General features: G+C 47.7%; 1 protein-coding gene across 5 annotated transcripts in view; it reads right to left on the reverse strand.

Moving 5' to 3' along the window:
• Positions 1-25,920, reverse strand: part of acot7 (acyl-CoA thioesterase 7) — a 282,705-nt gene extending 256,785 nt beyond the window's left edge. For 4 of the 5 annotated variants that reach the window (XM_038822345.1, XM_038822342.1, XM_038822341.1 and 1 more), the window contains exon 1: positions 25,725-25,920. In XM_038822345.1, the coding sequence (XP_038678273.1) occupies positions 25,725-25,783 (59 nt within the window). In that variant the 5' untranslated portion in view covers positions 25,784-25,920. Of the gene's footprint in view, positions 1-5,535; positions 5,638-25,724 lie in introns of those variants that run through there. The other variant, XM_038822343.1, reaches the window with a different exon arrangement.
• Between the last annotated feature and the right edge of the window lie 789 nt (positions 25,921-26,709).

The following is a 26,709-nucleotide window of genomic DNA, read 5'->3' on the forward strand; positions in this document are numbered from 1 at the left end:
CCGTACACCAATTGGTAGGGACTGCATGTACTGCCCATGCCAGTGTCGTTAGCAACTTGCAATCTGGTTAGTCAGCCCAGCCAGTATCTTTGGCAACATTTTTTTATCAATTACTGCAATGTTCCGCTCAGAAAAACCATTGCTGAACAGGTTCTCAGCTGCAGCATTCACGTCTATGAAAATCAGATTTTCCCAATATTCCGAAATTAATCATTTGCGAATTCTGCTTCATTATCCATCAGGAATTTCATCAGTGTTCTAATCCAGTACCCACCCATTTCTCCATTACCTTGTCCACAATGATCCAGTTGTCCTTGCAATTTATTATCGTAAATGGGTGAAATCCAGTCATCATATATACAAAATGTAACAAAAAATACTCTGATTCTTGTCCCATACTTTTAAGTCCATTTCCACTGCATTATTAAATGGCCAGTGGCAGACTCACAATACAACATAGTGGGGTCCTTCGATACTTAACACAATGTCACAGAGCTGTGGATCAATGAATAAGGATGTCACATTCCAGCATCTCGTAACATAGCTTTCAATTTATTTTACACTGGATGTGCGAATGACATCAATAACTTCCAGATAGTCCTTTTCTTGTCCACCAAGCTTTTATCCCCAGGAGTTAACAATACTGTTTGGACACCTCAATGAGAAATATTTGCCTCTCTCAATGGCAGGCAGTAATGGTCTGATTGTGTAAAATGCTGATCTGCGGTTTTGCCAGATGCAGATGCTTTGTCATTTGTCTAATTTCATCTATGCTTTTGTCATTGAAGATTTGATCAACAATAGAGACCACACTGATACTGAGGAAGACACTGACCCCAGCTATCGTGCATGGGAGGACTACTTTTCTGGAAGATGTCAGCCCAGTGTCAAGCCCAAACCTGAAGCTGATAGAGTTTCCATACTCCTTAACCTTCTGCCAGAGACTCAAAGTAGCAGTTAAGCCAAACCACTCCACACTTTAAAAAATTTTTTTTTAGAGTACCCAATTATTTTTTCGAATTAAGGGGCAATTTAACGAGGCCAATCCGCCTACCCTGCACATCTTTGGGTTGTGGGGGTGAAACCCACGCAGACACGGGGAGAATGTGCAAACTCCACACAGACAGTGACCCAGGGCTGGGATTCGAACCCAGATCCTCAGCGCCGTAGGCAGCAATGCTAACCACTGTGCCACCATGCTGCCCTCACTCCACACATTATGGAAATGCAACCAAATGAATCAGCAACCAAAATACACATCACTGAATTTAAGTTTCAAGTGACCAATCCAGTTCCTTCATGGCAGTCGCCATCATCAATTTCAGCCTAAATTATCTGTTCAATATATTGCTTCAATAAACACGATTCTTTTGCTGAGGGACATTCATTGCATAATGAGTAGAATCACACCAGTAGCATTGATCAACCATCTTCAGACCACCTGTCTCTGTACTGAAATCTGTGTCTTATAATTTGGCGATCTCAAACTTTGGTAACCGTGGAATCTTCCATCCTTGACTTTACAGCAGAGTTCTTTGTATTTGATAGGAAAGTAGTTGAAATAATTGTGTCGCCCACTACCCACATTTTTTTGGCAGCAGCCATTTAGTCTATGAGTGAGTCTTTGCCATGAAATTGAAATCATGTCAAAACCAAAAGTCTATCGACATGAGAAATTGTCACAAACCATGCTGATGGTATCTACGAGGGTGTCCCACATAAAATCACCCCCAGTTTGTGTGGTGGGGGGGTGTAGTTTGTTTTTGGAATGGTGCGAGGAAACCCTTAGAACTTATCCCTTGTTCCAAAATATATCTAAGATCCCGGAACTCCTTACGAGTTCCCCTTTCCCAAAACAACATCCAAATTAAATATATCTATAAATCAAATCCAGTTCATAGTTACCACACAATACTGGGCTGATAATCAAGTCTTGGAAACATCATTCCCTGGTCCCGCAAAGCTATTTGAACTGCCTTTCCAAAGGCTTCTGCATGGCCTTTCCAGACTTAAGAAGTAAAACTGCCCTGGCTGTTTCGGAAGGCGCTGCCAATTATGCTACGAATAATGATTCTTCATTTTGTATATTTGGTTGTCTTCCTCTCTCAAATTCCTCGGCTCTAGAAATTAGCGTGTGTACACCTCCACAGACCTCCCAGTAGTCTTGATGCACTATCAATTACGAGAAGACAAGAAAAGAATGAATCGAGGCTTTGTTACACTGAGATGTGTGGCCTCCTACAGCAGCTGACGTAATGGCTGCTGTACGGGGAGCACACATATTTATACTTCGCCTACTGGGCAGGGCCAGCAGGCAGCGATCGACCCCTGTATGTGTAGTACAGGGGCCTTACCGTAAAACACATATATATACAGTATATACATCAGTGGTGACTACAACAAGTCTAGGTAACTGTTTCTACTAATGTGATGATTTACATCGGATTCTGCCTGGATGCTAATCTTGTTACTGGGAAGTTGCATCTCATCATGGCTTTTGAATGCTGGCTATTGCGATTTCTACCTGTTGCTGGGCAGATTCCACGGTTACCAAAGTTGCAGATCGCCAAAATATCAAACGCAGATTTCAGTACAGAGATAGGTGGTCTGAAGATGGTTGATCAATGCAATTGGTGTGATTCTACTCATTATGCAATGAACGTCCCTCAGCAAAAGAATTGCGTTCATTGAAGCAATTAATCGACAGATAATTTAGGCTGAAATTGATGATGGTGACCGCCATCATCAAGGAACTGGATTGGTCACTTGAAGCTTAAATCCAGTGATGAGTATTTTAGTTGCTGATTCATTCGGTTGCATTTCCATAATGTGTGGAGTGGTTTGGCTTAATTGCTACTTGGAGTCTTGCTAAATTTGTTTTACAGCTGTTACCTGGCAGATCCATGCCAAAATGCATGCATAATCAAGTAACCTAAACGCCAATATAGACTGCGAGACAAGGTTAGGTCCATAACATAATCCCCTTGGTCTGAATCTATCAAAAACTGACCATATTTCATATGCTTCAAACAAATCATAATTTTTGTAAAACTTATTCATAAACTGTAACAGAAGGATTCATCCCTCTTCAGTGTCCAAATCATTCAACATCATAATCCTTGTCTTACTTTTTGCAGATAATGACAAAACCAAGGCCATGCTTTGCTTCCTCCAGGGTAATGAGGTAAACCAAGCCCATATTTCAACTTAATTTTTCAATTGCTGATATGTTTCTGTCTCCAGGAAAAGAAAGGTAGATAATCATTTGTGCATCGGCCTTCTGTAACTGAGGTTGTCAGGAGTATTACGCTTCTTTTCCTCTCAAAGGATAAAGACAAAAAAACTTCTTATTCAACAACCAGTCACTGGAGCTTAATGCAGTAGCACGTGAATTCCATTAATTGTATGCTATGTAAAGAATGAGTCCTGAGCCAGCCAGAGAGGCCATTTACCTGCTCTAAATCTGGCAAGGGATACCATCAGTCATCCAGCCTTAAGATGCACCAACATCTTCACACCAGCGAAAAGCCATTCACATGCTCCACTTGTGGGGAGAGATTCGTTGATTCATCCAGTCTGCTGACGCATTCACCGGGGAGAGGCCATTTACCTGCTCTGACTGCGGGAAAACAATTCACTACTTCATCAAACCTGCAGAGAAACCGGTGTATTCACACTGGGGAGAGGCCATTCACATGCTCCGAGTGTGAGAAAGGATTCGCTGATCCATTCCACCTGCTGAGGCACTAGCGAGTTCACAAATGATAACAGGGGTTGGGTTCTGTTGTTATTGCTGCTGTTAATCACATCCAGGACTGAGCCATGTTCATTCTGACAGTTGGTGAAGTGGGAGGGTTTCTTTCTGCTGGACTGGACAGTCTCACGTCTTTGCTTCCAGATGCTCTTTGAGCCTAAGGGTTCACATTTAGTAGAGTGCAGTTCAAACAGATCATTCCATACATGAAAAGAAAATATAATAGGGCAAACATAAAATACGCAATGTAAATACATAGACACAGGCATCGGGTGAAGCATACAGGAGTGTAGTACTACTCAGTAGAGATCAGTTCAGTCCGACATCCAAAAATGGCCACCATAGGACAAGGCTCCAGGTCAATGTTAAGAATTGCTGACATGGTGCTAAAGAAGGAGACCGAAAAGCTTACCAACTTGGTGCAGGACTTGGGACAGATGGGTGCGGTTGGCCGCCCCTGGGAACACCGCTCACACTTGTCTTTTACTCCCAGAAAGAAATCACTCATCCGAGCCTTAGTTAGGTGGGGCTTGAATGATTTTTTGGCCCTGAGAACAATGCCGTCGGAAAGCTCCTGGCAGTGTCACCCATGACGGGAAGGTAGGAGGGCCGGAACCAGACAAAGTGCAATCCAAAAGAAGTCCTCAACGGCAGATCAGGCCGTAATGTATTTTAATTCCTTCCCAGTTTAATCAGAGAGACTTGCGGCTCATTCATCCAGGAACGGATGTCAGACAAGTAGTTTGACAGCGCAGAGCCAATGGATGACTCGAGAGAGGTGGTTCAGATGAGAGGGGGAGGAGGGGCTGCGCAGAACATAGGTGAGAGCTAAGAGAGGTTCAAGGAAAGATTCCAGTGCAGGGTGTGATAAGAGAAGCCATTACAGGAGGTTGGCATGTCAAAGTCAGCCAATAGGGGCCTCTGGATTACTCACAACAACGTATATATATATATATATATCAGTCATCACGGGCCTCACGGTAGCATGGTGGTTAGCATCAATGCTTCACAGCTCCAGGGTCCCAGGGTCCCAGGTTCGATTCCCGGCTGGGTCACTGTCTGTGTGGAGTCTGCACGTCCTTCCTGTGTGTGCGTGGGTTTCCTCCGGGTGCTCCGGTTTCCTCCCACAGTCCAAAGATGTGCGGGTTAGGTGGATTGGCCATTCTAAATTGCCCGTAGTGTAAGGTTAATGGGGGGATTGTTGGGATATGGGTTACGTGGGTTTAAGTAGGGTGATCATTGCTCGGCACAACATCGAGGGCCGAAGGGCCTGTTCTGTGCTGTACTGTTCTATTCTATCTACCAGTGAACTTTGGGAACAGAGCTGACCACAAACTGTGACTATGATCACAATCAAATCACAATCATCACTGATACAGCATCCTTAAAATGTTTTATCCAAATGGAGTATTATCACCGCTTGAAAATATCTAATTGCAAATACTGGACAGGTCAGTGATTTTCGTAAATCTGAATGCAATAATACATCAACTTACTTTCATTTTACTCCCTCACAGAGGAACGACTTATTTAACAATAACAAGAAATTAAATGAAATGAAAATCGCTTATTGTCACAAGTAGGCTTCAAATGAAGTTACTGTGAAAAGCCCCTAGTCGCCACATTCCGGCACCTGTTCGAGGACGAGGATGTGACAAAAGTATGTTTCATTTAAATGCAAAAAAAGAAACTTTTAAGCCATGTGCCAAATCTGCCCCAACAATCTGCCTTTCGGAAATTTCTACTGAATATACAAGTTTTCATGACCTTATTTACTGTACCTGATTACCGTCGTCATTGGAAGGCTGCAGTGTCACACTTAAGAGTACAGAACATGAAAGATTTGTCACAATAACGTAGGGAGTATCTGCTATTAGATGCTTCAATCAGCAGCAGGCTGCTGAATATAGTACACCTTCGTGCTCTAGTCAGAAGCTTTAGCTTTCCATTTGTGCTGCTTCTGATGTCATTGTTGACGTCGCAAATTCCACAGAACCCACCCACAAGCTAATTGTAAACTTTTACATGGCTTGTGGTTGCTCTTTTAACACAGATGCTATGAATCAGCCTGTGACAGAGCAAGCACCAATTGAATCAGGCTGTTACAATCTCGTTGTCAAGACAACTGAGTTGCATGCAAATTAAAGATCAGTGATGACAAGGACATTTCTTCATCCACATCCGCTACCAAAAATATTTAAAATATCAGTCTACTTCCCACTTTCCTGAAGGGATAGAATAGACCTCAATTAGTCTGAACTGTTATTGTGCAAAGTTTCCCGTCTCAGAGGCTTGTTTCCCCTGCTTCCGTTGGTCTGATGTTCGTTCCAAGTCAGAATATTGTGATGAAAGCCACAAAAGTGTTGAAATATTTTGATTCTAAATTCAAAAATGAGTTTGCCTTCCAGCAAAAATAGGTTGCCAACAGACAAAAGCCACAAAGTGGTTTTCTCCCCTTCACTTGGCCAAGATCGGTTCCACTGATGGCAACAGTCATTTGACCTCAGCCAATCCTTCAGGTCAATGAGGGTCAGTTGGATATATGATTGAAGCACAGGAAGAACAAGCTTGAGAGACAAATATGTTCAGATGATGAGGCGGCACGCACCAGTGAGTACATTTCAAAAGTATTTCAAAGGCTGTAAAGAAAAGGTTTCTTTATAAGAGGTCCATTCCCCTTCTTCTCAGGAAGGAAGGTAAGTAGAATGATTTTGAGGACAGACACTTTGAATCTTCAGTTACTTGATAGCTCACGGCATGAGTTTTCATTTTATATGTAATGCCAGCTCCTCTTAGCTGATAACCTCCAATGGTAATAAAGAAACCATATTCTTCCAGATAGACCTTTATTCCCAATTACATTATACTCCAACTCCCGTTTTCACCTGATCTTCTTTAAGCTCTTTTGAGTACACCAATAAAACAAATTGACAAATTAATCAAATTAACAACAAAAATAAAATGATAGTCCCTTAAGGGGACACTGCAACTAATAACAAAATCTCAAAGGATACTGCCAGGATGTTATGGCCCCACCCAAGTTTCGCCGCCCTGGCAAATGTGGTGAGTCATTTATATCCCCATTCAGCTCAGGGACACCGTAATACCCCATCAGGCCACACAAAACTTTTAATTAAAATGTGGTCTGGCGCTCAATTATGCACCCAAGCCCCTGCGGTGCCAAGCAGTCACAGACGATCTCAACCGTGCCGGTCGACACCGCTGGGCTCCCTCTCCAAGGCCACCCAGCCATGGAAGAGGGGCAGGCAGTCAGACCAGTTGGCCCTCTTGACCACCCTCTGCCTCAACCTGTTAATGGGCAACTTGGCCAGACCCAGGAGCTGGCCATCAAAGTCACTCGAGGAGCAATCTGGCACACATGCTTCTACCAGGGTGAGCTTGTTTCTGCTACATTTCTTTTGCTATACAGGAGGTACAAATCCACCTCCCATTTTATTTGGCAGCTCAAGTAAGAGTCAGTCCCAGCCATCACAAATGGAAACTTCTCTTCCAGTGTGCACCATGGAGTAAGTGCACACAAAAGGCAGCTCCTGCCCAAGGTTACAGAAAAGAGCTATTTTTTAAGCAATATGGGGTGGAATTTTTATGAAAAAGCATAGGTGAATGTTGGAGGAGTACTTTCCCCCAGGAATGGTATGTTTCTTGGTTACCAGACACGCAGAAGCAGTGAAAGATTTGGCTGGAGCCACAGCAGAGAGACAATAGCCTCTTCCAGCATGCAGGCGGTGGAAGGGCGAGTTTAAAGACAGGAGGTACACGGAGGCCCCGGAGGAGGGATTGCTGAGGGAGCAGCGCAGCCTTCGGATTGAGTTCGACTTGTTGACCACCAGAAAGGGGGAGGCTCAATGGAGAAAGGCTCAGGGTGCGGTGTACGAGTTTGGGGAGAAGGCGAGTAGGATGCTGGAACACCAGCTCCGTAAGCGGGATGCGGCTAGGGAGATTGGTGGAGTTAAGGACCGGGGAGGAAGTGTGGTGCGGAGGGGGGTAGACATTAATGGGGTCTTCAGGGACTTTTATGAGAGACTATATCGGTCCGAACCTCCGGCGGAGAAGGGGGGGATGGAGCGCTTTTTGGACCAGCTGAGATTCCCGAGGGTGGAGGAGGGACGGCTGGAGGGTCTGGGGGCGCCAGTTGAGCTTGAGGAGCTGGTTAAGGGATAGGGAACATGCAGTCGGGGAAGGCGCCGGGGCCGAGGTGGGGAGGAGCACCGAGTGTTGCTCTATGCGGACGACCTATTGTTGTATGTGGCGGACCTGGTCGGGGGAATGCCGGTGGTGATGGGAATTCTCCGGGAATTTGGGGATTTCTCAGGGTATAAGCTTAACTTTGGGAAAAGCGAGCTGTTTGTGGTACACCCGGGGGACCAGGAGGGGGGGATTGGGAGGCTCCCACTGAAAAGGGCGGAGAGGAGCTTCAGGTACTTGGGGGTTCAGGTGGCTAGGAGCTGAGGGGCCTTGCATAAGCTAAACCTCACAAGGCTGGTGGAGCAAATGGAGGAGGAGTTTAAGAGGTGGGACATGCAGCCGCTGTCTTTGGCGGGTAGGGTGCAGTTAGTCAAGTGACGGTGCTCCCGAGCTTTCTGTTCCTGTTCCAGTGCCTCCCCATCCTTATCCCGAAGGCCTTTTTCAGGCGGGTTAACAGGAGCATTACGGGGTTTGTGTCGGCACACGGGACTCCAAGGGTAAGACGGGTGTTCTTGGAGCGGGGTAGGGATGGGGGGGGGGGGCTGGCATTGCCCAACCTCTGTGGGTATTATTGGGATGCCAACGCAGCGATGGTGCGTAAGTGGGTAATGGACGGGGAGGGGGCAGCATGGAAGAGGATGGAGATGGCATCCTGTGTGGGCACGAGCCTGGAAGCGCTGGCAACGGCGACGCTGCCGCTCCCTCCAACGAGGTATACCACGAGCCCAGTGGTGGCAGTTACCCTCAAGATTTGGGGGCAATGGAGGCGGCACAGGGGGGAGGTGGGGGCCTCGATGGGGTCCCCGATACGGGGGAACCACCGGTTTGTTCCGGGGAGAATTAATGGAGGGTTCCTGAGTTGGCACAGGGCAGGTGTCAGAAGGCTGGGGGACCTGTTCATAGACGGGACATTTGCGAGCCTGGGTGAGCTGGAGGGGAAGTTTGGGCTTCCCCCGGGGAACACCTTTAGGTACATGCAAGTAAGGGCGTTTGTGGGGCGGCAGGTGGCGGGGTTCCCTTTGCTGCCACCGCGTGGGGTTCAGGACAGGGTGCTCTCGGGGGTATGGGTTGGAGAGGGGAGGATCTCGGAAGTGTACCAGGTGATGCAGGAGGTAGAAGAGGCCTCAGTGGAGGAGCTGAAAAATAAATGGGAGGAGGAGCTGGGTGAGGAGATTGAGGAGGGGACGTGGGCAGATGCCCTAGAAAGGGTGAACTCCTCCTCTTCATGTGCGAGGCTTAGCCTCATACAGTTTAAGGTACTGAATAGGGCTCATATGACCGGGACAAGGATAAGCCGGTTTTTTGGGACCGAGGACAAGTGTATTAGGTGCTCAGGGAGCCCAGCAAACCATGTCCATATGTTCTGGGCATGCCCAGCACTGGGGGAATTTTGGAAGGGTGTAGCAAGGACGGTATCGAGGGTGGTAGGATCCAGGGTCAAGCCAGGCTGGGGATTCGCAATATTTGGGGTTGCAGTGGAGCCGGGAGTTCAGGAGGCGAAAGAGGCCGGTGTTCTGGCCTTTGCGTCCCTAGTAGCCCGGCGGAGGATTCTTCTTCAGTGGAAGGATGCGAGGCCCCCAAGCGTGGAGGCCTGGGTCAACGATATGGCAGGGTTTATTAAATTGGAGAGGGTGAAATTTGCCCTAAGGGGGTCAGTGCAGGGGTTTTTCAGGAGATGGCAACCATTCCTAGATCTCCTGGCAGAACGGAAAAAACAAAAGGTCAAATGTGAAAATTTGAATAAAAATTATTTTAAAAAATCAAATGGAAACTTCTGTCCCTGGCCAGCCAAATCCAGAAATCATTTGGTTGAACTGATTTGTTTGATGGCACCAGTCAAGTTGTCAACAAACTCCAGTTCATACCAGGCTCAAACGTGCTCCACAATGGAGGGTCACTGTATAGTTCAGTCTACCCCAATGGTGGGCTACCTGTGGCCTGGGGACCACATGCGGTCATCTGGCTTCTGAGGGTGGCACATGAGCCATTTTGTTAACTGTGGACCATGTGCAGAGTTGCCACATTCCACTAATTAACACCCGGGTAGGTTTTTTTCCGACAGTTATCACCGAAGTGATACGCACGTAAAGCAAGGGCACGTGAAGTGTATGCTGACTGCTCACAACATTGACTGTGAGAGCTATGCATTCCGTGTCCAAAGCGGAAATATTTTTTTTACCACTTGAAGTTGGTGACAGTTCGATTACTATGCAAATGATTAACCAATTTTTATAACTTATTATTAAATATTTGGCGTGTATTAAGAGCATTAAATTTTGTTCAAGGGCCATAGTTAGTGAACATTTCAATCTCTGCAGCCCACTGCGGTAAAGGACGGCCCCTCGTGCGGCCTAATCACAAGCCTCTATGTTGCCTATCACAAGTCCACCCCCTACATCTAGGGAGGAGGGAAGGGGGGAATGAGGGAGGAGGGAATGAGGGAGAAGGGAAGGGGGAATGAGGGAGGAGGGAAGGGGGAACGAGGGAGGTGGGAAGGGGGGAATGAGGGAGGAGGGAAGCAGGAATGAGGGAGGGGGAAGGGGGAATGGGGGAGGAGGGAAGGGGGAATGAGGGAGGTGGGAAGGGGAAATGAGGGAGGAGGGAAGGGGAAATGAGGGAGGGGGAATGAGGGAGGAGGGGAGGGGGAATGAGGGAGGAGGGAAGGGGAATGAGGGGGATGGGGAGGGGGAATGGGTGAGAGGAGGGGAATGAGAGGAGGGGGAATGAGGGGAGGGGGAATGAGGGGAGGGGCAATGAGGGGAGGGGGTATGAGGGGAGGGGAATGAGGGGAGGGGGTAAGAGGGGAGGGGGAATGTGGGGAGCGGAAATGATGTGGAATGAGGGTGAGGGGATGGGGAATGGGGGAATGAGGGAGGAGGAGGAATGAGAGATGGGGGTATGAGGGATAAGGTGGAGGGTGAATGAGAGATAGAGGGGAGGGGGAATGAAGGGGAAAGGGAATGAGGGATAGAGGGGAGGGCAAATGAGGGATAGAGGGGAGGGAGAAGGATGGAGGGTAGGGAGAATGAGGGATAGAGGGGAGGGTGAATGAGGGATAGAGGGGAGGGAGAAGGAGGGATAGAGGGGAGGGAGAAAAAGGGATAGAGGGGAGGGAGAAGGAGGGATAGAGGGGAGGGAGAATGAGGATGGGGAGGGGAGGAATGAGGTGGAGTGAGAGAATGACGAGGGGAGGAGGAAGGGGAGAATGAAGGGGAGGGAGAATGGGAGGTGAGGGGAAATGAGGTGGAGGGGCAATGAGAAGGAAGGGGATGGGGAATGGGTTGGGGAGGGGGAATGGGTTTGGAATGGGGAATGGGTTGGGGATAGGGAATGGGTTGGGGGTGGGGAAGGGGTTGGGGTTGGGGAGGGGGAATGGGTTGGGGATGGGGAATGGGTTGGGGAGGGGGAATGGGCTGGGGATGGGGAATGGGTTGGGTATGGGGAATGGGTAGGAGTTGGGGAGGGGGAATGGGTTGGGGATGGGGAATGGGTTGGGGATGGGGAATGGGTTGGGGAGGGGGAATGGGTTGGGGATGATGAATGGGTTGGGAATCGGTTGGTGATAGGGAATGGGTTGGGTATGGGGAATGGGTTGTGGATGGGAATGGGTTGGGGATGGGGAATGGGTTGGGGATGGGGAATGGGTTGGGGATGGGGAATGGGTTGGGTAGGGGGGAATGGGTTGGGGGTGGGGAATGGGTTGGGGAGGGGCAATGGTTTGGGGAGGGGGAATGGGTTGGGGAGGTGGAATGTGTTGGGAATGGGTTGGGGATAGGGATTGAGTTGGGGATGGGGAATGGGTTGGGGAGGGGGAATGGGTTGGGAATGGGTTGGGGAGGGGGAATAGGTTGGGGATGGGGAATGGGTTGGTGATGGGGAATGGGTTGGGGTTGGGTAGTGGGAATGGGTTGGGTATGGGAATGGGTTGGGGAGGGGGAATGGGTTGGGGAGGGGGAATGGGTTGGGAATGGGTTGGGGATGGGGAATGGGTTGGGGATGGGGAATGGGTTGGGGATGGGGAATGGGTTGGGTAGGGGGGAATGGGTTGGGGATGGAGAATGGGTTGGGGAGAGGCAATGGGTTGGGGAGGGGGAATGGGTTGGGAATGGGTTGGGGATAGGGATTGGGGAGGGGCAATGGGTTGGGGAGGTGGAATGGGTTGGGGATAGGGATTGGGTTGGGGATGGGGAATTGGTTGTGGAGGGGGAATGGGTTGGGAATGGGTTGGGGAGGGGGAATATGTTGGGGATGGGGAATGGGTTGGGGTTGGGTAGTAGGAATGGGTTGGTATGGGGAATGGGTTGGGGATGGGGAATGGGTTGGGGAGGGGGAATGGGTTGGGGAAGGGGAATGGGTTAGGGATGGGGAATGGGTTGGGGATGGGGAATGGGATGGGGAATTGGTTGGGGATGGGGAATGGGTTGGGGAGGGGCATTGGGTTGGGGATGGGGAATGGGTTGGGGATGGGGACTGGGTTGGGGAATGGGTTGGGAAGGGGGAATGGGTTGGGGAGGGGGAATGGGTTGGGGATGGGGAATGGGTTGGGGATGGGGAATGGGATGGGGAGGGGGATATGGTTGGGGATGGGTTGGGGATGGGGAACGGGTTGGGGATGGGGAATGGGTTGGGGATGGGGAATGGGTTGGGGAGGGGTAATGGGTTGGGGATGGGGAATGGGTTGGGGAGGGGGAATGGGTTGGGGAGGGGGAATGGGTTGGGAATGGGTTGGGGATAGAGAATGGGTTGGGGATGGGGAATGGGTTTGGGATGGGGAATGGGTTGGGGATGGGGAATGGGTTAGGGATGGGTTGGGGATGGGGAATGGGTTGGGGAGGGGGATATGGTTGGGGATGGGTTGGGGATGGGGAATGGGTTGAATGTGGGGAATGGGTTGGGGATGGGGAATGGGTTGGGGAGAGGGGAATGGGTTGGGGAGAGGGGAATGAAGGGGCAGGGATGGGGAATTTTGGGTGAGGGGACTTGGGAATGAGGGGGAGGAGGGAATGATGAGGAAGGGGGTTTGGGCAAGGAGGGGGTTAAAAAATAAACAGTGGCATGACCACAATATCTGGAAACATTGCTGGTTTGACCACTGACAATTCTACCTTGGTTGCCATTATAGAACATCGCCAATGTTTTATGATTGTAAAACGGCAATTAAATTTGCACCTTTCGAAACCTAAAAGTGTAAAATCTAACAGCAGCGAGATTGTGATTTTCACTGCGCAGGCAATGGTTTTTCCTCAAAGTCTTCTTCATCCCTGCTCTCCTTCATTGTCTCTTTCCTCTTGTGATTCTGCTTCATTCTACCCAGTCAGCTAGCCAACTGATCAGGCATCAAATATTCAGATTATTTTTTTAATTCAATGTGCTGAGTCCAATTGCTGGCAAGGTTTGGCCATGCTAACATTTACTGTTATGAATAATAAATCTCCACAAAAAGCAATAAAGTGCTTTGTGAAGCCTCAGTATTGACCTGAGGCAGAATATCCCATGAGCGGCTGCAACCGGTCTCCGTGGCCTTGGGCGGGGGTAGGGAAAATGATTCAGGAATACCACTACTGATCCTGATCCAGCACCTCTTCCTGGAAAGAGCATCCGCATGGTGCAATGGTGAGGCCAGGACCTGGCTCACTTTTGATGCTTCTCTAGTTAACTAGCCTACTGACCGCCACAGCTTAGTAACATGGTAATAGGACTGATTGGACGAGAGGCTGATGAGAGATTAAAAACCATTTTTTTTAACCCTGCAAGAGAAAGCACTTTCACGAGGGCAGAAGAGATAAAAATGGAAGCTAAAAAACAAACATAAAATCTAAAGCAACATATGAGACCACAATAAACTGATGTTACTTGTCATGATATGCAGATAATGATATACAGACAGGCAGACAAGCAGCTAATGGACACAGAGAACAGGACATGACCAATCAGCAGGCAGAACATTTGGGGGTGGTTTCCCACTATAAAAGGCACGAGGCACTCACACTCTACCTCTTTCCACTGATGAACATCTGCAGAGTGAGTCAAGGTGTATGTACAGTATCACACCTCCAGCACGTGGCTAAGAGTTAGTCTGGTTCCGTCACAGAGTAACCACACTTAGGTTAGCAGAGAGTCGAACTCATAGAGAATTGTGCTAACTGTGCTACTGGTTCAATAAATCAGATTGAACTAACTTCAACGTCTGGAGTATCTTTTGGTTAAAGCTGCATTCAGTTGAAATTCAGTTTCAGTGGCAGTAACACGACAGTTACTCATTCTACTTGCAGCTTCTGCCACACCTTTTACATACTTTATGGGGCGACATGATCCTCACTGTCTCTTCCCAACTCAGATAAAATGTCAGTCGGGGGATCCTGCCAAGGGAAGCAATGTCTGCCCCACAGCTATTTAATGGCTGATTGGCCTTCAACAGACCGGAGGCAGGATTTCCACCCCAAAGGGCAAGAAGGCCCCACCTCAGAGAGCTCAGGCCAATCAGCAGCTCTCCAGTATCAGCACCACCACCGGAGGTGATGCCCACTGCTGGTATAGCACTCGCGGCCTGAAATGTGCTGCAATTTTGTATGGTTTGGGGGTCTCACTGGATGCCATGCTGGATGGCCCCAGCGAGAGGATGGGAGGCAAGAGTTTGCGAGTCCATGGGGTACCTTGGCAGGGCCTTCCGATGGGCCCAGGAAACGCAATAAGGAAAGCCTCCCGGTCTGCCATCAGCCCGCGTAAGCAAATATGTCGAGCTAGGTACTTGGTGTGGGCCTCTCCCACCACCTGTTGAATCCTGGCAGCAGGGGGGGGCCTTTAAATGGACGGGTGAAGAACACACTGCTAACTATCATTAATGTATGTGGGGATTTGAGAGGCAGGGCGTCCGCTCCTCTAACATCAGTAGCTATCCCGCATCAGTCAAACCTTACGTTGTTTTTTTGGAGATGGGTATAAAACGTATATGTTCTGAGGTCTCATTCGTTTCAATAAATGGGGCACCAATAACATTGGGAGCGATCAGTTTCGCTCTTTTCTTTTGTTGATTCTGTTGGCAGAATGAGATTTTTTAAAATATTTTATTTTTGAAAGATGCCATTTTGGCAGCCCTTTCACAGACCCCCAGTTGAGAACTTCTTCTCTACAACATTTTAAAAAATAAATAAATTTAGAGTACTCAATTACTTTTTTTCCAATTAAGGGGCAATTTAGCGTGGCCAATCCACCTAACCTACACATCTTTGGGTTATGGAGGCGAAACCCACACAGACACGGGGAGAATGTGCAAACTCCACACAGACAGTGACCCAGAGCTGGGATTCGAACCCGGGTCCTCAGCGTCGCAGTCCCAGTACTAACCACTGCTTCACGTGCCGCCCCCTTCTTCTCTACAACATGTCCAGCCTCTGGCCCTCCACATGCAGGCAATGCCGTCTTAATTTCCTTTATCGATATTTGTGGCCTGAGCGGTTTTGAAAGGGGTCTTTGCAGTGTTTTTCTCTATTGACAGATAAATCTTGAATCAGAATATGAAGTAAACATCAGCAAGTTATTGGGGACATTGATTTAAATTTCATAAGAGCGATTCTATGATCCAGTACTCCCAACTGGAACCTGTGCCCACAGAAAATTGTAAATTGAAGTGTACAGTCTGTAACTTGGCATCTGTTACATTTAATGGATGATTATTGAAATGATTGGGTTCACAAATAGCAATAAACTATTTGGGCTAATGAGTGTTTATGCCTGAGCGTCCTCCTGATCATCTAACCCCGTTATATCTCCACTGCTTTTCCTTCCTCCCTTGTACTCCCTCCCTTGTTTCCCCTTTAAGTAGGCTGTTCAGCTCCACCATTTTCCATTGTAGCGAGTTCCACTTTCTCATTACTCTGACTGGCCTTCAACAGAATAGAGGCAGGATTTCCACCCCAAAAGGCAAGACGGCCTTTCAACCCACTTCACCTGATGAAGGAGCAGCGCTCCGAAAGCTTGTGATTTCAAATAAACCTGTTGGACTTTAACCTGGTGTTGTGAGACTTCTTACTGTGCACTCCCTGTTGGAAATGCTAGATCACTGAATGCCCTCAGGGCTCATGGTATACACCTTTATAGTCCATGAAGTCAAGAGTTTAACACCATGCTCTCTGAAGGTCTTCAATTTTGTTTATCGTTTCCAAAATATTTTGGTCTACCCAACAGAAGTGGGCTCCACAAATCAGCATTACAATACAATATTGTTGTTATTTTTGCCAAATGTATCCCATGCACACATGTTAAGAGCTGGCTCGGGGGATAAGTTGGTTTATTTATAGCATCAGTTGCTGGGACACATCGCACATACTCTGTCCCTCCCACGTACATCTCCTTTCCCAAAGCTGACAGGAGCTAGGGAAACTCGGTCCATTGTGACCTTTCTTGTGAAATATAAATAGTACTTTGTGAAGATCATGACATAATGTTCAGTAGAAATAAGACATTATATATGACAAAATAGAAAGTATATTACAAATGTTCACAAATTAACTCAATTTCTAATAGCTCTTCCTTTTATATTCTTAGTCATATTCTTGGCTGTCTCCAAAGCCTGACAGGGTCTCCCACCATGCACTGCGATATGAACCGCCATCACCCAAACTATCAGTCAGTGAACCTCTAGTGACAGCCATGGGGTGAGTGGTCGCACATTTGGTGGCTCCCACTCAAGGTGGAATTGCTTGGCCCTTTTTCACCAGATTTAAGGGGTGTTTGCCTGTGTGAGGTGCATGAGCACTGAGAAATGATTGTGCTCCATCATTAGTGGAGCCAGATAATGGCCGACCAGACAAGGAGTGTAACGGTAAGAGGCAGCAGCCTGGTCGAGAAGTTATTCGAGATGCGTCGGAGGAAAAGATGGCGGAGGGTTCTAGGGTGGCGTTGCCCGCCCAGTGGTCTACTGAGAAACTGGTGGGAGGAGCAGTTGGTTTGGGCGTTGGGGGCTGGAGTATTGAGTGAAGCTCTGCAGAGGGTGAATAAGTCCTCGCTGTGTGCAGGACTGGGCCTTATCCAATTTAAGGTGGTGCATAGGGTCCACATGACAGTGTCCAGGATGAGTCGTTCTTTTCCCAGGGGTGGAGGGTAGGTGTGGGTAGTGTGCAGGGAGGCCAGTAAATCATGTGCATATGTTTTGGCCGTGTTCAAGGTTGCGGGTGTTCTGAAAGGGATTTTCGGACGTAGTGTCAAAGATTTTGGCGGTTGCTCTGCGTCTGGCGGTGGCGATATTTGGAATGTCGGAGGATCCTGGAGTACAGGTGGGGATAGAGGCCCACATGTTGATATTTGCCTCCTTGATAGTCCAGAGATGGATTTTGTTGTGTTGGCGGGACCCGGAGCCCCCGAAGACCGGGGTATGGGTGAGCAATTTGGCAAGAGATTCTGCACTTGGAAAAGATCAAATTCGCTATTTGAGGTTCGGAGGATGGGTTCACCTCGAAGTGGAAGCTGTTCATCGATTTCTTTCAGGATTATTGTGCCGTCAGCGGGCGGGGTTGCTGTGGGGTCAGAGGGGGGTGTTTTGTTGGAGGGTGTGCAGAGAGAGAGAGAGGGATCAGTTTCCTGTTGCCGCGGTTAGCTTTTGTACTTCTTGGTTATGTATATATTGAAAATGCCTTCAATAAAATGTTTCTCAAAAAACAAATTGTAGTAGGCGCTGGAGTGGATGTACCACACATCTTTTCATTACATCTGCTGTTATACGGCTGAATTGACCAAGGACCAATGATACCCTACGTTCCTATTCTGACAATGGGACATAAGGCCCTAAAGCGCAGGAGAAAGTTACCTCCTCCCAAGTGAAAATTCATTCATTCTCAAATTTGATGATACCATCCATCTTTCCTCATTCTGTAATATCAGTATCTCTAAGTTCACCTTCTTTAGGGACACATACGTCCACCAGGAGTACATTGGGTCACTCACATATGCACCTTCACAATTACTCCCTGAGGAAAGGAGAGGAAAATCATGACAGTGTCATGGTGTGGCGAGGAGGGTTGCATTTTTGTACCAACACATTCCTAACCACGTTGTTCACAGAATAAAAACATTACCATTTGTTTTTGCTGCCAGCTGTTCAGGAATAATAGGTACAAAGCAACTTCTGCAGTCCTTATTACAACTGACAAAATGAGCATCCCTGAATTTGAAAGGCAATACTTATGACAACCTACACTTTTCCCATAACTGTTCAAAAGGATATTAGTCCCTGGCATTTGTAGAATATGTACTGCCACATAAGTATAGTAATCAAGGAAAAGATTGTGATTTTGCTGTGGGAGGCGATCAGGCTCAGAATTTTGTTTTTAAATAACAAACATATTTGGATTTTGGTTTATGGAAACAAAACAATAAAGAAACTTTCTTGAATTTCTAATTTCTACAAGTTGACTTTCACTGGGTAATATTCCATGATGATGGTTCTGCAAGTCTTTGTACTTGTAATTCTCGGCCCTTCTTTGACAGTGGGCAATGTGCAGCAATGATAGTTGAGATATGATTGATTGTTTAATATGTGATGACTGTTTCCACCGAGCTGTACGCTGGGTTTTTCCTGGTAATATTTTCCCTCTGCCTCCTCCCCCTCAGACCATTCTCACAGTCCAGCTTCCGCTATTTCACAACCCAACATGTGCTTTACGCGACCAATAGCCAAGACACCATGGTGTGTGCTCCGGGATTCATCAGAAAACCCAGCTTCCAGGTTACATCATATAATCTTGCTTGCTTTCTAAAAGCAGTAGAATAAAGACTTCCACTAGACCATGACTAAGGTTATAAATGCCCAATTAAACTTATTTGTGGATAAAGTGGGGAAGTGAACAGAAGCAATGTAGATATACAGTGGGTAGAACAAACTACCTCAATATTAATCTTGTTGAGAGTGTATCGCTCTGATTCCTTCAGATAAACTCCTCAATTTGCACAAGCTAGTTTGAAATATACTTTTGAAAAAAAACGACTGGCACAAATGAAATTTAAATATTTGTTGTTAAACCCAAAAAGGGTCTTGGGCAGCAGTGGGTATCATCCCCGCCTCTGCAGCCAGAAGTTCCAGGTTCAATTCCCACCCAGGAATTGATGGCCGAGGAAGGTGTGTTCATAACGCAGCCAAGCAGGTTGAATATCAACCTGCAAAACCCTTCCACTGTCCGCTATTGGTGGCTTTAAGAGCAGGGGACACTCCTGGTCAGCCTTGCTTGATGTGGCCTGGCGCTCCTCCAGCTAGAAGCCTCTGGCAACAGGCTAGCGACTTGTTCCAGGAACTCGTAAATCCGCCTTATAAAAGCAGGCCTAGACTGGGAGCGGCTTGATCGCACCAGCATGATTGATAGTGCTGGTTGGGACCTTTGAGCTGTGAGCCGGGGTACAGCCTTTACTCCGTGTTGGTTTAGTAAATACTGTTTAACTTGCCTTCTCGGGCCTCCTGAGCTTTTATACAATCAAGCCTACTTTTCAAGCAACACCCACAAGACTTCTGATTTGCCTTTGTTGAGAGAGAGGTTCAATCAAATAACTGGGAGAACTCACCACTCTTTTCCGTGGGATTCTTCGCCAGAACACGCATGGTTTAACACTAGACAACAAGCCTTCTCAGTGTGTAATTATGCTTTCACCTACACAAAGCAATTGGTGTAATGGTCAAGCTGTGACATTATAAGCTCTGTTTTCTTATAAATGATGCACCATTTGGCTGCTGATGAAATACACAGTGAAATTCATCCATAAGCACTCACACTGATTGAGCATCCTGCTCCAGTAGAGATAGGTATGTTTATGACCAATGCTCATCATCATTTTCTTATTTCATCCACGCTGGTAGGAACAATAATCAATGTCATTATTATAGGGTGGCACAGTGGTTAGCTCTGCTGCCTCACAGTGCCAGGGACCAGGGTTCGATTCCAACCTTGGGTGTCTGTCTGTAGGTTTGCATGTTCTCCCCGTATCTGCTTGGGTTTTCTCCTCCGGTTTCTTCCTACCCTCCAAAGATGTGCACGTTAGGTGGATTGGTCATGCTAAATTTGCCCCATGGTGGGGTAGCACGGTGGCCCAGTGGTTAGCACTGCTGTCTCACTGAACCGAGGTCCCGGGTTCCATCCCAGCTCTGGGACACTGTCCGTGTGGTGTTTTCACATTCTCCCCGTGTTTGCGTGGGTTTCGCCCCCTCAACCCAAAAGATGTGCAGGGTAGGTGGATTGGCCACGCTAAATTGCCCCTTAATTGGAAAAAAACCGAATTGGGTACTCTAAATTTATAAAAAACTAAATAAATAAATTTGCCCCTTGGTGTGCAAAGATGTGAAGATTAGGTGGGGTTAGGGTGGAGTGTGGCCTAGGTAGGGTGCCCTTTCAGCAGGTTGGTGGACTCAATGGGCCGAATGGCCTCCTTCTGCACTGCAAGGATTCTATGGTTCTTTTCCTCTGAAAATAAACTTAACATTCTTCTCAGATTAGAAGAATTTTGTCTCAGAGGGTCATTTAGCTGCATATCATGCAGCATCAGATGACGGTTAAATCCTTGTTTCCATTAATTTCCATCTGTCTCAAGTTGCGTTGTGGTGAATTAGGATCCATGTATCAAATACAACCTCCACAAAATTCAAACAGGACTAACAGGCAAGAAAGAAAGATAGTCATCGGGACGCTCCTATTAAAGGTTCCATTCATCTCCACTGTCAAATATCAACTACAACAAACAGATAAAATCAAATGATAGTTCTTGCAACTCCTGGGCCCTATCTGATATCCTGAAGATTTGCAGGATTGCGTTAACATGCAGGCAAGCCATTCATCACTGTCACCAGCAGATGTCAATAGATTTCAATTTAACCAAAAGTGTTGGTTCCACACTGCAGATCACCCAGGATATTATTCCCAATCTGGCATCAAATTAAATAATATTCTAGATATCGGTTATATTTTTCAAGTATCAAGATATGTTTACAGTTGCTGAATTTGAGGCTATTCCCTTTTGTTGGTGTTTGGTACAATTTTCTGCAGATAAATTTAGAATAAGCAGAAAACAATTTTATATATCAAATAAAATAACACACAGGTTGTAGAAATGGGAAAACAAAAAGGGAATAACTACAAATGCTTTCAATTTGAAAACAAAAATGACAGAGGTGCAAGAAATAAAGCAGCACATCAGTCAACAACTGGAAAGAGAACAGACTGTTCATTGTCTTTGCTTCAGTGCTATTGCTGGGTGATGATGATGATGATCGCTCTCAGGAGACAACGGACCATTCCCACTTCTAGATTCAACATCGTCTGTTGTGGCTGTAGAGGCCAATTTGTGAAGGGCAGTCGCTTCCGCAGCTGGCACAGATCAAGGACGTTGACTTTTCTTTCTCTTCTGGCAGGCTCTCTTTTCCACCAACTGGTAATTTATTTTGTCCTCCACTTTTTCCGCACTATTCCTTTTTTTTTTCTTTTTATAAACTTAGAATACCCAATTATTTTTTTCCAATTGAGGGGTAAGTTAGTGTGGTCAATCTACTTAACCTGCATAAATTTTTGGATTGTGGGGGTGAAACCCACGCAGACACGGGGAGAATGTGCAAGCTCCACACGGACAGTGACCCAGGGACGGGATTCGAACCCGGGTCCTCAGCGCCGTAGACAGCAGTGCACACGTCCTGACTACTTTCCTGCAGGCACTCGGTCATCGACTCCAGTCCCAGTCAGCCTGACTTGCAGACATCCCAGTATCACAGATGTGGACGACCTGTGGGTCTCATGTGGACAGCAAGCCGGCTGACATGCTGGGAACCCAGCTGAAAAACTAGCCTGTCCTTTCTCTTTCTCCGTGCTGACAGATCTGCAGTGTATTTTTAGCAGTGTTTTTACTGTACAAACATGCCTTTGTTTTTTAAAAAAACTTCACTGGCCATCAACGTTTCAAACCGAACTTAGAATCTAAGCAGCCAGAATGCAGCCAGTTCAGCCCCATTACAACCCTTTGCAATGCGAGATTCTGCTCCAAGCTCAGACTTACTTCCCTACTCGTCACTTTTATGCTCCAGAGTGGGCAATGCCTTCCTGAACTGGGACTAGATGCCAAAGCACCGAAGATGGACTTTCTTGGGCTGCAATTGTCTAACTTGATGTAATAATAATCTTTATTGTCACAAGTAGGCTTACATTAATACTGCAATGAAGTTACTGTGAAAAGCCAATAGTCACCACATTCCGGCGCCTATTGGGGTACACAGAGGGAGAATTCAGAATGCCCAATTCACCTAACAGCACGTCTTTCAGGACTTGTGGGAGGAAACTGGAGAACCCGGTGGAAACCCACTCAGACACAGGGAGAACATGCAGACTCCGCACAGACAGTGACCCAAGCCGGGAATCGAACTTGGACCCTGGTGCTGTGATGCAACAGTACTACCCACTGTACCACCATGCTGCCCGTAGATCTTGACTTTGAGCTACAATGTAAAATGGGCAATGGTGAAAGCAAGTCAACAGCCTCTTTTACATCTTTCACAATTTTCATTTCCATTTGAAAAAGAATATTGCATTTGAATAGTGCTTTTCACAAGAACATCCCAAACTGCAATGGGAGCTTTTACATCTAAAGAAGGCAGACAGGATTTGGGATTAACATCTCACCCAAAAGACGGCATATCCAGCAGTATAGCAGTTCATGGGTACAGCACTAGATCATCAGTAAATGTCAATAGAAATAAATATCAGAGGGCAGCACGGTGGCACAGTGGGTTAGCACTACGGCTTAAAGGCACCGAGGTCCCAGGTTCTGGGTCACTCTCCGTGTGGAGTTTGTACATTCTCCCTGTGTTTGCCTGGGCTTTGCCCCCGCAACCCAAAATAAATGTGCAAGACCAGGCTAAATTGCCCCTTAATTGTAAAACAAATGAATTGGGTACTCTAAATTTTTACAAAAAGAGAAAAAAAGAATAAATATCAGATATAAAACTGGGGGGTATGGCCTAAACAAAGCTGGAAATGTGGGCAAGGCAACAACAGAGATCCATTGGCTGAAATAAAGAGTCTTGTCAGTCACCATCCGATGGCTCCCACAAGCCAATCACTTCACTCCAGTAATAAGAGGGACTTAAGACATGATTCCCACAGATAAAGAACTGGAAGAGTAATGGAGGTAGGAGTCACCTGACTCTTAATGGCAACTCAGATCAGTGGCAACTGTTTTATATTTCAGGTCTAACTTGATATTCTCTTGGGTTCAGTGTCAGATATCTCTCCTTTACGAAAACCCGCTATTTGAAATTGGATAGCCAGGCAAAGGATAGATCATTGGTGTCTCGTCTTTATATGCTTACAAGATTTTATTGACTGCAAACACATTGTATAATGCATAGGGCAGAACAGTGGCAAGCACTGCTGCCTCACAGTACCAGGAACCAGGATTTGATTCCAACCTCGGGTGGCAAGGTGGCACAGTGGTGAGCACTGCTGCCTCACGGCTCCAGGGACCGGGTTCTGTGTGGAATTTGCGCTTTCTCCCAGTGTCTGCGTGGGTTTCCTCCGGGTGCTCTGGTTTCCTTCCACAGTCCAAAATTGTGCACGTTAGGTCGATTGGAAATGCGAAATTGCCCTTTAATGTCCAGAGATGTGTAGGTTAGGTTACGGGGATAGGGTGGGGTTAGGTAAAGTACTCTTTTGGAGGGTTGGTACAGACGCAATGGGCGGAATGGCCTTCATCTGCACTGTAGGGATTCTATGATCTCCAACAACATCTCCTCTTTCAGTCTGCTCCTTTACAGGTGAGTCCCCAATTAATTCTCATCATCTGAATACAATTAACACTCAATTGACAACAATTATATCCCATTCCTTCCTAAAGAGACCAATGATCAGGAATTTCTTCTTACTGCCCCACATTTACAATAGTGTGACCCAGAGATTATAACATCAACTTGTGTAGAGGGAAACATGGTGGCACAGTGGTTAGCACTGCTGCCTCATGGCACTGAGGATCTGGGTTTAACCCCAGCCACGGGTCACTGTCTGGTTACATTTGAACATTTTCCCCGTGTCTGTGTGGGTCTCACCCCCACAACCCAAAAGATGTGCACGGTAGGTGAATTTGCCACATAAATTGCCCCTTAATTAGAAAATAAAAATTGAGAACTGTAAATCTATTTTTTTTAAATTAAGAAAAACATCAACTTGTGTACATTGGACAGGATAAACACATACATTCCCTTATATGCATTTCTCCTATCCTCCTGAAGACAGACTGAGTTAGACAAGGTCAATAATAATCCAACAGATGTTTATAACACACAAAACATCAACAAACAATGAAGCATACAACCAGTTTTAACCTATTTTGTATCAATCTTCATAACACCAAATAATAAAAGCAGTCACACTATGTCAGCAGGCTAAATTAGTAGAATTTACAGTGCAAAAGGAGGCCATACGGCCCATCGAGTCTGCACCGGCCCCTGGAAAGAGCACCCAACTTAAGCCCCTGCCTTTACCTATACCCATAACCCAGTAACCTCACCTAACCTTTTGGGCACTAAAGGGCAATTGATCATGGTCAACCATCTAACCTGCACATCTTTGGACTGTGGGAGGAAACCAAAGCACCTGGAGGAAACCCACGCAGACACGGGGGGAACGTGCAAACTCCACACAGACACCTGAGGCTGGAATTGAATCTGGGATCCTAGAGCTGAGAGCAGCAGTGCTAACCACTGTGCTACCAATCCGCCCACAAATTCACTTAGTGAAATAGATGTTGAAAATGTTTTTAAAGATGCACAGAGTTAGCCAGAGTCCCTGATAAACAGGACCAAACGCCTGAAGTCTCTGCCATACGTTGATGAAGAGGAGTAGGAACTGAAGGTCACAGCCAAAGGATTGGGATGTGCGGGAAATATATAACACTGGAGGGGATTGCAGAAATAGCAGGTGGTTAAGGCCACAGAGTGATTTAGTCGTGAAGAACAAGTTATTAAATGCAATGCACTGGTGGGCAGGGCCAACAAGATCTGAGCCTGGGTGGAAGGATGGGGAGCAGGGCTTTTGGAGTTAATTGGGGACAGGGTGAAAAGAGCAAACAGTTAAGACTGGAAGTCACAGCTATGTGAGAGATTGGGGCAGGCAATCAAAGAGCTGGGTTTTAAGGAGTGTCTCACAGGTGGTGGGAAGGCAGAAAGAGAAATTCCAGTGAGTGGAGTCTGAAATGTAGAGTGAGAAAGCAATGGTTGTGGTTTAGCCAGTGCTGAGTTGGAGAAAGTGTGGCTCTGGTTCAGACTATAATTCCAGTGCACTTTCCCTGTCACCTGAGATGGGAATCACTTCGAGACAAGGTTAGGAAATAACTGCCCGCCGGCACAATAACGCTCTGATTTCTCTGACATCTCCCCCAGCACAATGTAGTTTTTAGGAGCTGCTGCATTGGATTTAAATGTGGATTTGGGGCGGGGGTGAATGGAAAGGTGCAGAATTGGGTGATGGACGCTTCCTGCAGAGGAGTGGGGCTGGGGGAGGATGATGACCTCCATGTCCTTGTGTACCTGAGGCTGCAGCTTCCTATCTCCCCTCACCGCCCCGCCGGCCATTCCTGCCCCGCCGTTGGTGCTGCAAGGGGGGGCAGCGCGCCCAGGCGAGCTCGGGGATGTAGGGCCCGGGCGGCGGTTGCTAGGGGCGACGCGGCGGGCGAGGCCGGGGTGGCGCTGATCCTGCCCGCCTGCCTGCCTGCCCGCCTGCCTCCCCAGCCGAACCCCGCCCGCTCCCTTTACCTGCTGACTTGGATGGAGCAGCCGGGGCTCTGACACAACGACTTGGCGCTGCCCTCCATTCCTCCTGCCGCCCTTGATCCGGATCCTGGTCCTTCTGCTGCAGCTCCTGCTGCTGATCCGGATCCTGGTCCTGAATCTTCTGCTGCTGATCCTGGTCCCGTAGCTCCGGCTGCTGATCCTGGTCCCGTAGTTCCTGCTGCTGATCCTGGTCCCGTAGCTCCGGCTGCTGCTGCTGCTCCTTCTGCCTATCCTCGTGCTGATCCTCGACCTGGTCCTGGTGCTGACCCTCGTCCTGGTCCTGGTGCTGATCCTGCAGCTCCTGGTGCTGATCCTGCAGCTCCTGGTGCTGATCCTGCTCCTGGTGCTCATCCTGCAGCTCCTGGTGCTGCTCCTGCTCCTGGTGCTCATCCTGCAGCTCCTGGTGCTGGTGCTGGTGCTGATCCTAGTCCCACAACTCCTGGTGCTGATCCTGGTCCTGCTACTGATCCTCATCTTTTATCTCCTAGTGCTGATCCTGGTCCTGCAGCTCCTGGTGCTGATCCTGGTCCTGCAGCTCCTGGTGCTGATCCTGGTCCTGGTGCTGATCCTGGTCCTGGTGCTGATCCTGGTGTTGATCCTGGCCCTGCAGCCCCTGGTACTCATCCAGGTCTTGTAGCTCCTGGTGCAGAACCTGGTCCCACAGCTCTTGGTGCTGATCCTGGTCTTGCAGCTCCTGGTGCTGATCCTGCTCCTGGTGCTGATCCTGGTCCTGGTGCTTATCCTGCAGCTCCTGGTGCTGATCCTCATCCTGCAGCTCCTCGTGCTGACCCTGATCCTGGTGCTCATCCTGCAGCTCCTGGTGCTGCTCCTGGTCCCAACGCTCCTGGTGCTGATCCTGCTGGTGCTGGTGCTGATCCTGGTGCTGATCCTAGTCCCACAACTCCTGGTGCTGATCCTGGTTCTGGTAGTGATCCTCATCCTTTGGCTCCTAGTGCTGATCCTGGTC

The sequence above is a fragment of the Scyliorhinus canicula genome, chromosome 16, assembly GCF_902713615.1.
Source record: "Scyliorhinus canicula chromosome 16, sScyCan1.1, whole genome shotgun sequence".
In the NCBI taxonomy this organism is placed as follows: domain Eukaryota; kingdom Metazoa; phylum Chordata; class Chondrichthyes; order Carcharhiniformes; family Scyliorhinidae; genus Scyliorhinus; species Scyliorhinus canicula.